General features: G+C 26.4%; 1 protein-coding gene across 1 annotated transcript in view; it reads right to left on the bottom strand.

Annotated features, from left to right (window-relative positions):
- Window positions 1-15,038, bottom strand: part of LOC136975101 (SCY1-like protein 2) — a 110,555-nt gene that overhangs the window by 34,554 nt on the left and 60,963 nt on the right. The window contains exon 3 of the mRNA XM_067270101.1: window positions 11,614-11,774. Within this exon, the coding sequence (XP_067126202.1) occupies window positions 11,614-11,774 (161 nt within the window). The remainder of the gene's footprint in view (window positions 1-11,613; window positions 11,775-15,038) is intronic.

Genomic DNA, 15,038 nt, shown 5'->3' with positions numbered 1-15,038 from the left:
ATTTTTGGTAAATCTCCAAACCTTCAAAATATTTAAACCACAAAAACAAACTCATTTTATTATTACAATAAATTTTAAAACGATCTTTTTTGGTTAAAATAATGACACCGAATGCAAGAAATTAAAAAAAAATTTATATATTTAAGATTTTTTTTAAATATTTCATCTTTATTAAAAAATATTCTAATTGATTTTTAATGCTAACTACTTGAGTAAAAAATCCAACTTTATGTATTCAATAAAGAATGAATATTTTTTTTTTACTTAGTCAACTTAAATTAAAATGCTTCATTTTATTGTAATGAAAAAGACTATTACACTTATTATCAATAAATCTTTTTAAATCGGCCATTATTCAGAAGTCTCGATTGATTAAGATCTATGATGTTACTATTAAAAAATAAAAACATTCGGTTATATTCTTGCTAAGAATTTTAGATTTGTATTAAAAATAATAATAAATCAAAAGGATTTTGTGTCGTCTAACACGGTTTTCTTATATCTAGATATTTAATAAATATAAACTGTAAAAATAATAAACTTAAAGCTAGCAATTTCTTATTTGTTACTATAAAGAAAAAATTGATATTTATTTACTACGAAAAATCTACGTGAATATCCTTAACTTAAATCATTTTAAAATAATAATAAATTGTAAAATGTACAGTACAATAAATTATTGTTTCAATAAAATTTATAAATTTATAAGGAAAAGTAAAGAAAATTGGCGAGACTACTTTTAAATCACTTTAGAAATTACAATAAGCCGATTAAATTATTAACTATAAACTACGGAGTTCATATATTTGATTAGGAATATATTTCTCTCTTAGTAAAATAAGACGAAGAGGAAATATATATGGAATTTGTTGTCTTATTCCGATTCGAATAAGTTCGTAATTATGCTTTCAATTGGAATTTATCACACAGGCAATTTCAATATTCAGGCAAACATAGCATAACTTATATTAAACAGATGTAGAAATTTGTTGTGATTTGATATGATTTTTAATATAAATTTACGTACATTAGAACAATATAAATTTGATTCAAGTTTTGAATTTTTAATGTAAGTTTATGCGAATAGTAAATAAATGACATTGAAACTTTGATATAAACTTTCTCGTCCAGCTATGACGGATTCTCAAAATTGAGTGGATGTTATCATAATCCTTGCAGCAACTATTGATTAAACAATGAATTTATATTATAGAAATAGGCATTTTGTTTATACTTGATAACGTTTAAAATTTGTTTAATTTCCATATAAAATTTCCTATTAGTGAACTAGATGATGTCTCCAGTTCACCAAAGACCGAAAAATAAATAAATATTTTTTTCTATCTTTGGCTCTCAAGTCTTTTACTTAATTTTAATGTAACATTAAACATATATTCCTCTCTTTATAAAACATTACAAAAATCAGATTAATTACATTATTAAATAATAAATAATGATTTCTTATTTAGTTTGGATTAAACAAATGCTTGGAATTTAATCGGGATTAATAATCTTCTATGTAATAAGTAATATCAAAAGCTTCAATTCGAATAACCTTATATTCAGCAGATAAAAGTAATTTACTTTCTAAATTTGTTTAGCCTATACTTTTATATATATAGACCTAATAGGCTGTTCTTAAATAATTTTCATTAGTATTAATTATATTTATTTCAAAAGTTATTTGTCATTACAATTAAACATTGCAAACTATTAGCAATTTTATCATATTAACTTATCAAATATACTTCTAAATATTAAGACATTTTAAATTAAAATTGAACAAAATTATTACATATTAATTTAAAATTTAAAAAATATTTTAAAGCAATGTACGAATTAAAATATTTTGTAGCCACTTCGTGTATTATTTTAACCAATTTTCAGAAGCTTTTTTTTTAACAGTACATGAAAAATTATTTAAGCCACGCTTGAAAATATTCAGAAAAATACAAGAAAAATACTTTTTTTATTGAAAACAAATTCATAAATATAAAATACCATTAAAAAATATTTAAAAATTAAAACATAAACATGAGCAAACGATGCATAAAAATATTGTTTAAACGCATTTATAAAATGCCAAATTTTTATCATTAAAAATACAACTAAATTCAATTTTATGCACCAAAAAACAAACTTCAAAAGACAGTTAACAGTTAAATACAGTTGTTTGCTGCGATGTCAATACAGCAAAGGTTTTTAATGTATCTTTGAATCATAAATTATTTGTATTTATTTATTATTCCAATATCACAAGTGCCTTGAAAAAACAGTTCTCGGGACAAACACTGAATTTTTTCTTTACGAAATATTTCACTTGTAATCCTTTCTTTAAATTCATTTTTGTATATCATTTTATGTATTAATAACAATAAAATGATCAATTGATGTTAAAATTTCTAACGAAGAAAAAAATTCAACAATTAAAAAGTCTACAAGTTAAAAAGTACTCAATAAATATATATGAGATTAATAGGGATTAACGCCATCCTCAAATATATTCAATATTTAATGTCCCAAAAGCCAATTGAAAAATCGAATCAGATATAAATTTCTAATTTTAATTTAGTTTTTTATTGTCAATAGGAATGATAATTTCATACTACTGGTCAGAGTAACTAGAACTTTGTGACTTTTCATGGATAATTCAAGACGGCTTGGTTCTTCGACCCTTACGTGTATCGGTCGACCTTACTGCCAAACGGATCCACCCGGATTGCTTTATAAATAATTTCTGAAGATTATAGTAAAAATTATTTTAAATTAAAAAGGCAATTTATATGATATATGATTATTTAAAATTCTCTTTTCTCGAATAATTTTAATATTTGAAATCAAAATCGGATCTTGAGTAATCAAGAACCGATAGACGATCGTTTAATCTTGGAAACAGGAGATTAGACTCCCAAGCAATTAGAGATTAGCAATAAATTGTTTAATTAAAAAATTTGTACGTATTAATGCACATTGTTTAAATATTTCATTAAAATAAAATCGCGATTTCACTATTCATTACTTCATTAAAAATAATACAAAATTAATTCACGTCAGAGTTGAATATATTAATTTTACCTTCGGGATTATGCAAACTTTCTGGAAAAACAACAATAAATACATGTTATTCAATCATTCTAGGAGAATTGAAATACTAATACTACGTTATAGGCTTATTCGGAAAATTTTATAAACTTGTACTCAATATAGCGAGATTTTATTAGAATATTCACTGATTTAAAGTGATATTTTATACATCATACGATTTCTAATGAATTTCATTTTATTTGCAATAAAAATAGATCTAGTAACGCTGAAAATACCGTACAAATGTCTAACGTAGGACAGTATGGAAATACTGTCCTACGTTAGACGTAAAAAAAGCTTTGTTAGTGCCCAAGAAAGGAAAGAGTTAAATAAAAAAATAAATAAAATAAAATGTCTAATATAATTTAAACGTTAAATTTCACGAAAAATTGGAGAAACCATAAGGACAAATTTCAGAGTGGTATTTCAAGAGTATTCTTTCTACGAAATATGAAGTGTGACAATTGTATTATAAAATTTTCTCACAAGTAAATGAAAAAGAAGCTTTGAAAATTTTTATTGAAATGTCAATATAAAGTTCATGATTTTGTGAACGAATATGAAATGATTATAAGTAATTGTTGATTAATTAGTGAAATGTAATCAATCTTACAATAAGTTGAGATAAATAATCGCTTTCTCGAAAGCACTATGGTATGCGTATACTGATAAATTACCAAGATAAGTTAAATTTTCAATACATTCTGTTCAATTGAAGTAAATTTTACATAAAGTAACTTAGTCGTCGTCGCTATTGTCTTATTTATAATAGATATGTGAATGAAATGGAGTAGATTTGTTTTGCGAAGCACCAACTTAGAACCGGATTCAATTTTGTTCGTTTTTGATAGATTTGACCCCTGACAAACCCTCAGCCAGCATTATTAAGGAAAGTGAGTGAAATTCACACTGAAAACTCAAGAGAATCTACTTTATATTGAATCAGATATCGGATTCTCAGTATAGGAAAATGATTTCTTATGTATCGGTCACATTTTGCAACTTTCAGTCACGTAAAACAACTGCAATCTCAGCTGTTCCTATTAAGCAGCACGCACCGTTTCAAATACTGCATGACCAATCGAAAATAAAAACAAAAAGTTTGTTGTTCTCCCGCTGATTGAAAACACGCAGCAAATAAATAAATACCTTCGTGTCTGTATCATTGTAACTATTCGAAATGGAAGCTAATAGGAATTTTGTGATGGAATGTATATACAGTATATGTAATATAATTGAAATAAAATTATAGTATTTTTTTGTTTCGTTGGTTCATTCCTTTATCATAGAATTTCGACCATTGTTACACTTCATAAGTCAATTTTTAACGTGTTTCAGCTGTATTTCAGAGATGTGTGACAAATGTTTGCGCACGCTACTTGTAGTCTTGGCAATGGGAATCTTTGAATGGCTGAAAATTTCAATTTTTGACCGTCCTTTACTGCATATGACCATTCAAATTCTAAGGAAATTATTATGATTTTATTGTGGTTTTTGTATAGAATTCAAAATTGATTGTATAATGTAAATTTATTAAGTTTTGTACGAGAACTATATTATATCATGTGAACTATATGTTCTTTCATAACATTATTTTTTTTTATTTTGAATAAGGTGGAGTAAAAAGAACGAGTTGCCCATTTACTCTTTTTTCAGTTACCATAACATATCTCTATTTATTGATGAAACATATCAAATAACAGATGTGATGATCTCATATCTGAAAATATAGTATTTAGTAAGAACTAATTCTCTCTCTCTCACCGAAATATCAGTTATTTTGTGATCTTTTAAGATTTGCAATTTTATCCGATATGATATTTTTTATCGATATCTGTAAGCAAAGATTCTTATAATAGTAAGATATAAAAATAATACTGAAGAAAACGATACTGTTCATCTAGGAATATGATGAACGATAGTACCTTTTTTTTATTTATTTATTTTTTTGTTCTCTTCCAACCGTTTGCTCGTCATTTTAGTAAAATTATCGCTTTTATTTCATTTTTTGAAAATTAAAAAATTTGGTTCTTTAGTTTGTATATTACACATATTAATATACAGTAGAGAGTCGAAAATCGGAATCAATTGGGGACTGGGGTTGTTCCGATTAGTCATTTGTTCCGATTACCCATTATGTACGAAAAAATACATTAACCTGTCCAATGTTCAAATTTTTCTCCGTTGCGTGTCGCTTCGTGTTGAATTTTCGTCGATTTTAAGCCTAACGAAAATTTTTATAATAATAGTCGAGGCTATCGTATCGTTAAAAATTATTTCTGCATTTTGTACAAACAAAATAAATATATTGAAGAATATAAAAACATGAAAATTATACTTTAGAAGTAAATTTAGTATCAAAAACGTTTGATTCAGCACGACACAGTCCGACTGAAAATCGTGCCGATTACCGGCGATTCCGATTACCAGTGTTCCGATTAACGACTCTCTACTGTATTGTAATACGAATTCGTGATTTGTTAGAAAATGATTATTCTGTGTCAATAAGGACCTAGAAATTTCAATGATACTGTCGAAGGAAGAAATGGAACAAAATATAACTAACAGAATAGTTTCTACAAATTTAAGGAATATTACACGAACGAAAACAAAGGAAATTCGACAGTTCGATCAATGGTTGCTAATAAAAACAACAATAATCAAACTTAAAGAAATATAATGAAGAAAAAAAATTAATGAAGTTGATAGACGGATCAAAATGTTGAATGAAATGCACGAAAAAATCTTGAATTTCAAGGTTTTAATAATTTTTAGCATATGTTCTTTGTTTTCCAGAAACTCCGGCTTCCGTAGAAAGAATATTTTTGCTCATTAATTTCTTGTTATCAAAAATAAGTCGAAATTAAATATCGAAGCCACGAAAGTAATGCTTATTATAAAGCAAAACTGCGACTTAAATGAGATAAGTTTTAAAATAAAATCATGAGTGACAAAAACTGAAGTAAAATAAGTTCATCCAAAAAATATGCTAGGTTTGGAGAAAAAGAAGAAGAAATAATGTTATCATATGGTTGAGAATATTACTTTTTCGTTATTCGATTTTCAAAAATAAAATATTTTAGAGAAATTCCGTATCAAATCAATATCGGTAATAATGTACTAAGAAATTGTTAATAATGTCCATCTTTGTTTCTTGTCGAAATTTTTAATAAGAGTCCATATTTATCAGCTGCGGTTCCTCCGTCCCGTTTTGGCATTAAGAAACGAGCTTATGTTTAACTAATTGAAGAAATCTGTGCCTTTTACATTTCGCAATTGATTATTGCGTTATCTATAGTATTTCTCAGAATAAAAATGAGAATAAAATAAATTAAAATGAAAAATAAGAATCTTGAATGGGTATCACTCTTTCGCGGTAACTAAAAAAAATCGAAAAAATGTCAGAAATTCGAAACAGATCATAATAATTTAAATATATCTTATAATTTTCTAATATATATTATGTTCTACTTTGTAAAGAACACGAAACAATTTTGTTCGCATATGTATAGGCCTACTACCCTAATAGACAGCGAGTCTATTTTTATTCTGACAAATGAGAAAGATCACAGCTTTCAATATTACAATATATATATATATATAAGTATTCAAATTTAAAAACTTTCATTGTGTCTGGAACAGTTTTGGTAACAGTTTGAATGCTTAACAGGTTTTTTGGCAAAAAACCTGTTAAGCATATTTTTTTAATAGTTTTAACTATTATAAAATGGCAAAACGCTTGATTTTTGAGGGTAGGGATGGGTTTAATAAAAAAAATTGTAAATGCTAATAACGAGTAAAGTCGTCATTAAGTCCGACCCTAGTGGAGATACGACCCCCTTTCTCTCTCCACCCCTCACCTTTAATCACCAAAATTTAACAGCATTAATATTCCTAATAAACAAACCTTTCTGCAAAATTTCAGAAATTTTCGACAAAAACAACAGGAGTTATTAAGCTTCAAAGAGGGTGAATAAAATCGTGCCCCCACGTACACTAACAACTATACATATAGAAAGAAAACCCGAATTTTTTGCATTTCTTGACGTTTCAAGGTATCCTGAGCCCAAAAATGTAAAAATCTTAGAGCCATTTTTTTGACCGATAGCCATACTTTTCCTTTGTTATATATAACAGCCGGTAAAATAATAACTAACCAATAGCGAGGTTGAGGCCAAAGTTTTCAACGCGGAAACGTGTACGTCGGACGTTCAGCGCCGCCTTTCTGTAAGCCTAGAAGTTTGACACTAGCGTTTGAAACGTCGAGCCCGATTCCACCGACGTTCCAAACTCCATTGTCAAACTTCTAGGCTTACAGGAAGGCGGCGCTGAACGTCCGACGTACACGTTTTCGCTTTGAAAAAAACTTCGGCCTCAACCTCGCTAATCATTTATTTATTGTGACTTATGCTTATTTAGAATTTCTAGCAATCTTATAACTATCCATTATTTGCTTTTAACTATTCAGCAATTAGAAAATATAAATTCGTAACAGTATTCTTTTTCATCAGAACAATCGATTTCGACAATAGAAGTTTCATTTCAACGATTTTTTTTTTTCAATCTTCCAAATTGTTTTTATTTTGTTTAGCCTTTTCTTCATTTTGAAAAAAAAAGAATTATGAAATATATATTGTAATAAACAATTTAGCGTTTTTTGATTAAGTGAACAATATACTAAGAAAAATTTTTAGCAGCTTCATTTTTTAAATAAGAAATGAAGTTTCAAACAACGAGATCATGATTTTCCACTTAGAAGAGTTAAAAAATATCGAACACACACACTTTGTCATCTATAAAATACACAAAAAGTATAAAATTTAAAAAGAATAGAATTCTCTAACTAAATTTTTAGGATAAGTTTTTAAGTTTTCGATCACGTATTTTAAAGATGTATGCATCGCTTACCATAGACCTACATCTCGAAAATCCTTTGATTGCGAGCTTCAGAAATCGTTTATAATTATTTTGGAGAATTTTTTAATGTAAAGGAAGTAAACTTTTGTAGAACTTTCAAGCATTGTACTCGAAATGCGACGATTTGAAATTATTTAGCATAAAAGAATGTTAAAATAGAATTTCTTCGAGGAGAATAATGTAGTCACGGATTAGATACAAATGCACGATTTTTAAATTCATGTCTTTCATCAGAATACTGTACTACTATTTCAAATAAAACGATCAGAAAGACTATACCTAATGCTTCATTTTAAATAAAACTTAAGAATTATAACTCTTCATTTATTATTATTATTATTTTAAAATTATATTTATTATTTGTTTTACTTTGAAAGAGTTAAACAATATATTTTAAAGCATCAAAACTAATTTAAGAAAATAGTAATTTTCTTCTTCGACTACTAAAGATCATACATAAATTCAGACAGAAGTGATTTACCAATTACAAATTATAAACAACCTTGTGTTACTTTTATACTTTAAAAATATATATTATATTTTTAATTTAAGTTTTTAAGTTACAAAAGAGTGGAAGTAAATTTTACATATTTATAAATCACGAGAAAAGATCTCTTGAGTTATAAACATGTAAAATTTACTTCATATATTCAGATGCTGATTAAAATGTAAAAAAGTTATTAGAACAGTCGAGTGAGTTTACTTATGCAAGCAATTAAATAACGGTATAAGAATAATTTCAATATTTCGTAAAATATTATATATATATTTATAGAGAAACATAAAGTGTAAATCTATGTGATTTGTATATTATTTCAGAAATATTATTCTATGTTGAAGTTTTAGGAACATTAAAATGTATAAAGAAAAAGTTGAGATTGAAACATTACTTATGTAAAAATTGCCATCTGCAAAACAAGAAATAGTCTATTTTTCAATCCGAAATCCATGTAATAGCAGTAGTTTATGATTTCATGATACATCACGAGCGGTGCATGTTGTTTATTATCTGTGAATTGTTTATTTTCTCACTTATATAAAATTCGGTCTTAGAATTTTACATTCTACCATACCTGTTTCCTATACATGTTTATATTTCAAGCTATATGTAACTTTATACAGATATAAGTCACGCTTTGTCTAAGTATTAAGCTAACATATCCTAATCTCGTATTAAAAAAAAATTAATTTGAATGTTAATATTTCAAATAGGACAATAAAATTTTTAATATATATAAAGTAGTTTACGTAAGTAGAAAAATATTAATTGATACAATGCAAACAAATAAAAATTATGATTTACTTTACACTTTATTAATGAATAGAAAATAAATTTCTAATATTTAATATCTTTTCCTATCGTGATTGTATTGTATTATTAATTTTGATTACGAATATTTTTTGGGCGTAAGATAATTTGCGATGATGATCGATGTTTATGTTTTGTATAAAATTCTATTTTAGTTCAGTTATGACGATAGCATACATACCAATGGTTGTTCTGTTCGCCCTGTAGCTCGCCTTCCGGATACGTTTGCCCTTATCACTTTCGTGTGTTTTTAATAATTTCCATAATTAAACTTTCTTTTAATATTCCTCGTTTTAAACTCAACAATTTCGGCCATAAGACACGTGTAAAAATTCCCGCGTAAGATTGACTAACATAAAAATAAGAAAACGATATTTAAAGATACGATATTGAAAATGGCATAAAATGTAAAGGCCGATTTACGACTGGTTTATGACAGGTTCGTCGAAACTATTTACGGTCGTAAGTCGAGAACTACCTGTATTTGTAGATCAAAATCGTAATAAAAATGTTAGGCAAATACTAAATAGTAGTCCTATCAGGGAGTAGATCACATTTAATATAATTTAGTTGAGAAGAAAAATATTTATTTTCCAATTCCAAGAGATATGTATATTATCAATTTTAACTATTTTAACAGTTAAAATGAAGATTTCTCGACAACAGTTACGACAAATTTTGATAAGATTTTAATTTTGAATTATTAATAAGAATATTTGTATATAAAAGCAAACATTTTCAAGAATTTTCTTTGTTTTTTTTAAATATTATATCATCCTCATTATTATTATTAAATTTAATATTTAGATCAGCTGTTAAAAAATTAAAACAGATAAGTTAATAAATAGCAGGCGTAATATTAATTTGGAGAGTAAATAAAATTTTGTATTTTTTTTTTTTTTCAAATACTTAAGGCAGTTATTATTATTAAAATTTATTAAATTTCTAAGATTAAAGAAAAAATATTCACAAAATCATTTTTTTAAGTAGATGTATTGATAATGATGATACTCTTAATAGTCTTTTATATATATATTGTTTTTTTTTTAATTCGAGAAAGAGAGTATTAATTTTCATTCATAAACTTATCAGAGCGAATAATAATTAGTCTTTTCGAACAATTTTTAACAGTTTTTTTAATTCATCTTACCTTATTAACGATTTAAAAAAGGGGAAAAAATAGATTAGTCGTATCGTATTTATCACATGCTTACTTTCTATCAAAATTTTATTCATTTATAACATTTATTATTTACCTTTCTTCTCCGTTAACAATTTAATAAACTGATTATATTATTTATAAAACATTATAGCTATATTTAAGCTAAAAGTTAAAAAATAAATAAACATTTTACCAATATTTACATTCTTTATCTCTCTAAAAAAGGTATATAATTTTCTAATCATGTAAATTACATATTGTTTTAATATTTATTTAGTGTTTATACTTTGCTGCATAATTTATACCACATAAATATAACAGCAGACTTATGTTATTAATACTACAATTTTAATAAAATTGAAATGTTTTATTACATTTTATTTATCAAAAGTAATATTTATTGAAGACTTATTCATAAAATATACTTGATGTATTTTTAGTAGGGCTAAAAAAGGTCATTAATCCCATATTCAGATATTTGTAACAGGTAACATTTATTTAATTGGATGTATATAAAATTAATGGAAGAATTATTATTTATGGGCAAGTGACACGATGTTTTTCAGTAATGGAACATTGTTTTCTAGTCGAACAGCTTTCGTTTGTTCGCCGATGCATACGAAAATTTCTATTATCGATAAATCTAAAATAATTCGCGTGGAAATTTTACTTCGTTTTATATTTTAAATATTTAATGCATTTATAACGACACATTATAATATTGACACATTAATAATATGACATTTTTATCATTCCCATATATTAATTGTCAAACTTATAAATAACTTACCGCGTTAAGATAGATTAATCAATAGATAAATAATAAATAAATTAAAGATTAATAATTAATTTTATACATTTTATATGAAGAATGGCAAACAAATGGAAAAAAGGAAAAAAACTGCTGAAATTTCCCATCAAAATGGAAAGTTTTTATCAGAATCAGATGAGAGAAATAGAGTAGGAGGTTGATCACAAACCATTGGATGGATCTATAAATTATATTTTATACACTTGACACGTCACTGCTAAGTCTGATAAATATCCGTTTATTCTCGACATTGTCATTCTTCTCGATAATATTCAGCTATAAATATAGGAAGTGACGCAATCTATCTGTAACCAACAAACGACTACTTACCTGGATTCCTCCACGGGATGATATAATGTTAACAGTTTTGGATGTTTAAAACGATCCAAAAGTCTGACGCTCGATCGTAAAATTTCGGTCACGGTTTCTTTTCGTTTGGGTTTGTGCAGTTTATCGGCCACTCGCTTTTCGAAGATAAAAACCGACGCTTCCTATAGAAAATTTAATGTTTTTATATTTAGGTATAATTTCTTAATTTATAATTAAATTGCTAAATTAAATATTAACTGTATTGTTATTTAATTAAAATGATTAAAAATTAATTTAAACTCTTTTTTTCTGACTAGAAGTTAAATAGGAAATCTTATTAATTAGTAGGTGCTAGTTTCTATTTTTATACTGTTTGTTAACAATGAAACAAAATTTATAATTGAATCTTTTGTTAAGCTTTTAATTTCTATTAGCCATAATAAACGGTTCCGTCGTTTAGTATGTAGTCAACATGGATGAGGACGAGGAACGAAATCCTAACCCGAAATATCGTGAAAATCCGAATATAATTCGACCCATTAGAAAGGAAATTTTAATATAATAATAAATAATTAAAGAAAAATAATAATATTAAATTAAAAATAAATTTAATTTCAGCTTGAACATCACTGGTTCAGCAGCTTCGATGATTTGAATCTGGTGCCAGGTTGTCAAGTGAAATTTTAAACGTCTCCTAGATTTATTCCCAAAAGTTTTCTATATTTCTCTAGACAATATACTTTACTGTAATATTTGTTGTGTAATTATAAAGACTTACAAATGGAATTAGAATGGTATTAGTTACATTAGATAATAGTGATAATAATACGTATAGAATAATAACTGAAGACATGAATGGATAAAAGTATTATGTTACGAAGTTTTGAGTGAATTGATGTTTAAGTTTTTATTATGTAATTATTCCGATGTAAATATATCCACGAAGTATTGGAATTGATTAATTTCTGAGATCTTTGATGAGAGACGGATACATTAAACCTTCATTCGTGTAGGACAATCGGGTTTTGAACATTTGTAACAAAACACCTTTATCCATTCGTGTCTTCAATTGTAATGAAATTATATAAAAGTTTTATTATTACATTATGAAATCGTTAGCAAGATTTGCAAGTTGTTTATTAAGGAGTTGTTCTTTAGTCGCCAGGTCGCGGATTCGAATCTTACGCAGGACCTAATGTACAGTACCTAAGAAACGGATGTATATTATCTGTTTTAATAAGAAATGGGTTTAGGTAAAGCCATTGTTATAAATTCGTATTTATAGAAACAGTACATTAAAATTATACGTAATTTTATGTTTTTAATGTTATTAATGGCTATCAGAAGGCGTCCAAACTAAGAAAAAATTCAAATACTTTGCATTAGTTTGCAAGACTGCCACTGAGCCAGCTGCACAGGTTGTCAATGTGGAAAAAAATGTAATAATCCAGTTCTAAACGTCAAAATATTTAAAATTATTTGCAACTATGTAATGTAAAGACTATAAAAATTGATATTGACTTTAAAATGAAAAAATAATGCTAAGGTCTATATTGTTAAGATAAGCTGTAGCTTTCCTTTTTACCTTTTTTATTTTTATATTTTTTTTCTACTAATCTACTGCACTTAATTTTATTTTACATTACAGTAAACTTGTGACGACTAGGTTTATGTCTATATAAGTTGTATCGGTATAAGTAATACAGCAGAACATAGTATATAAATTGTTTCGCCATTTTTTACCCTAAGCTTCACTGGTTCGGAAAATCCACCACACCGGCATCTGTTTGGTACCAAGCTTGCCAAGATTAGTAAGACTCAAACTGTATCAATATCATCTCAGAGAAAGAAAAATATACAATCTTGTTGTGTTTCTATTAGGAGAATCCAGGTTCGATTCTCGCTTTAAATGGGTTCTCTCCATTATCTTCTTCCAGTAATTTCAATTTAAGAAATGGTAAATGAACTAAAATCGTTGTTAATGAATAGTAATTAAAACACATTCAAAAGTACTAATACTGCATTTACGATATATTCAAGGTAACAAAAATATATATATATATATATATATTATTTTAAATTAGATAAAATGCCAGATTACGACCAAATTACTTGATATTGAATATAATTATCTCCTGATGACAAATATATAAAATGCTCCTAAGTTTTCCTTATGTAATCTCCACTCTCATCTATCTAACACCTTTCTGGAGATTAAGGAAGGATGGACAGACAGGCAGTGGGGATTTATAGATCTACAGTTTTTTTCAAATTGCAGCCTAATAATAATTAATGAAAGTTTTATATTTCATCAAGATGCAACTGATAAAGAAGGCAAAAAACATCTTTTATTCTTTAATACAAGAATTAGACAATAATCGTATAAAATATAAACTGATTATCTGTATATCATATTTGGATAAATTTATTTTTTTAATTATTTGATTCATTCCATTAGAATATTCCATTCCTTTAAAATCATCCGATAATCATAAAGAATGATAAATATATTCTTTCTTATAACCTAAACCACTCGTAATAAATTATTCTTTTTTATTATTTATGGTTTTCATTCGTTTTACTCTATTTAAACTGTAAACGGTGCGTGTAACGTCTTTGCTACAAAAATGATTTATGAAAAAGAAAGAAATGTAATGAAGGAAATATCTTGCATTCTGAATACTTTTCCAGTTGCTTAAGATCGAAAAAACAAATGAAATAGAGTGAAATTTCTTAGTGAATTTATAAACTTAAAAAAAAGAAGCATATCTTTTGTAAGTATCCTCGAGGCCTTTCTTCCACAGTTTATAATTATATAGCGAATAATCATTATCGTGGCGTAGAATAAAGAAGGGCAAGAAATTAGAGTGCTGACCGTGACGATAGAAATATTGATAATTAAGGTACCAAAGGCAGATTGAATGAATATTTCTGGTTTTACAGAATAAAATACTCGGTCTCCGAAGATAAGAACTCTTCAGAGACCCACTCGACTCAGTGCAGTCATTACTTAAATCATTTTTATCGTGACAACGTACAGTAGGATTTGCTTTATTAAAAATGTTAATAACTGTTGTTAAAAAAAAAACTGTACAAGTCTAGCATAACTGCATGCCATTTTTATTTAGAAAAATAATGCCTGCTTTTATATTACCTCTAATTATTTTACTTTTGAAAAATAAAAAATAAAAATAAAAAAGTTCTAAACAACCTTTTGTAATATTTGCATTAGGAGATAAAACCATCGCAATTTTTCTGGATTTCTGAATGAATAGGATTCTAGAGTAGAAACGATCGTTTACGCAGTGAAGCACAATCTTCCATCTTTAATTTCAGATTTCAACGCTTTCTGTATCATTGAAATAACGAATCAATCCATCAAGAACGAAACATTTTTTATTCAAATATATATAATTTTTTTTTCTTTTCTTATATAAACAGATGCA

Source organism: Centruroides vittatus, unplaced genomic scaffold, assembly GCF_030686945.1.
Source record: "Centruroides vittatus isolate TY-2023 unplaced genomic scaffold, ASM3068694v2 contig_364, whole genome shotgun sequence".
Classification (NCBI taxonomy): domain Eukaryota; kingdom Metazoa; phylum Arthropoda; class Arachnida; order Scorpiones; family Buthidae; genus Centruroides; species Centruroides vittatus.
This window is presented reverse-complemented; position numbering and strand designations above follow the sequence as displayed.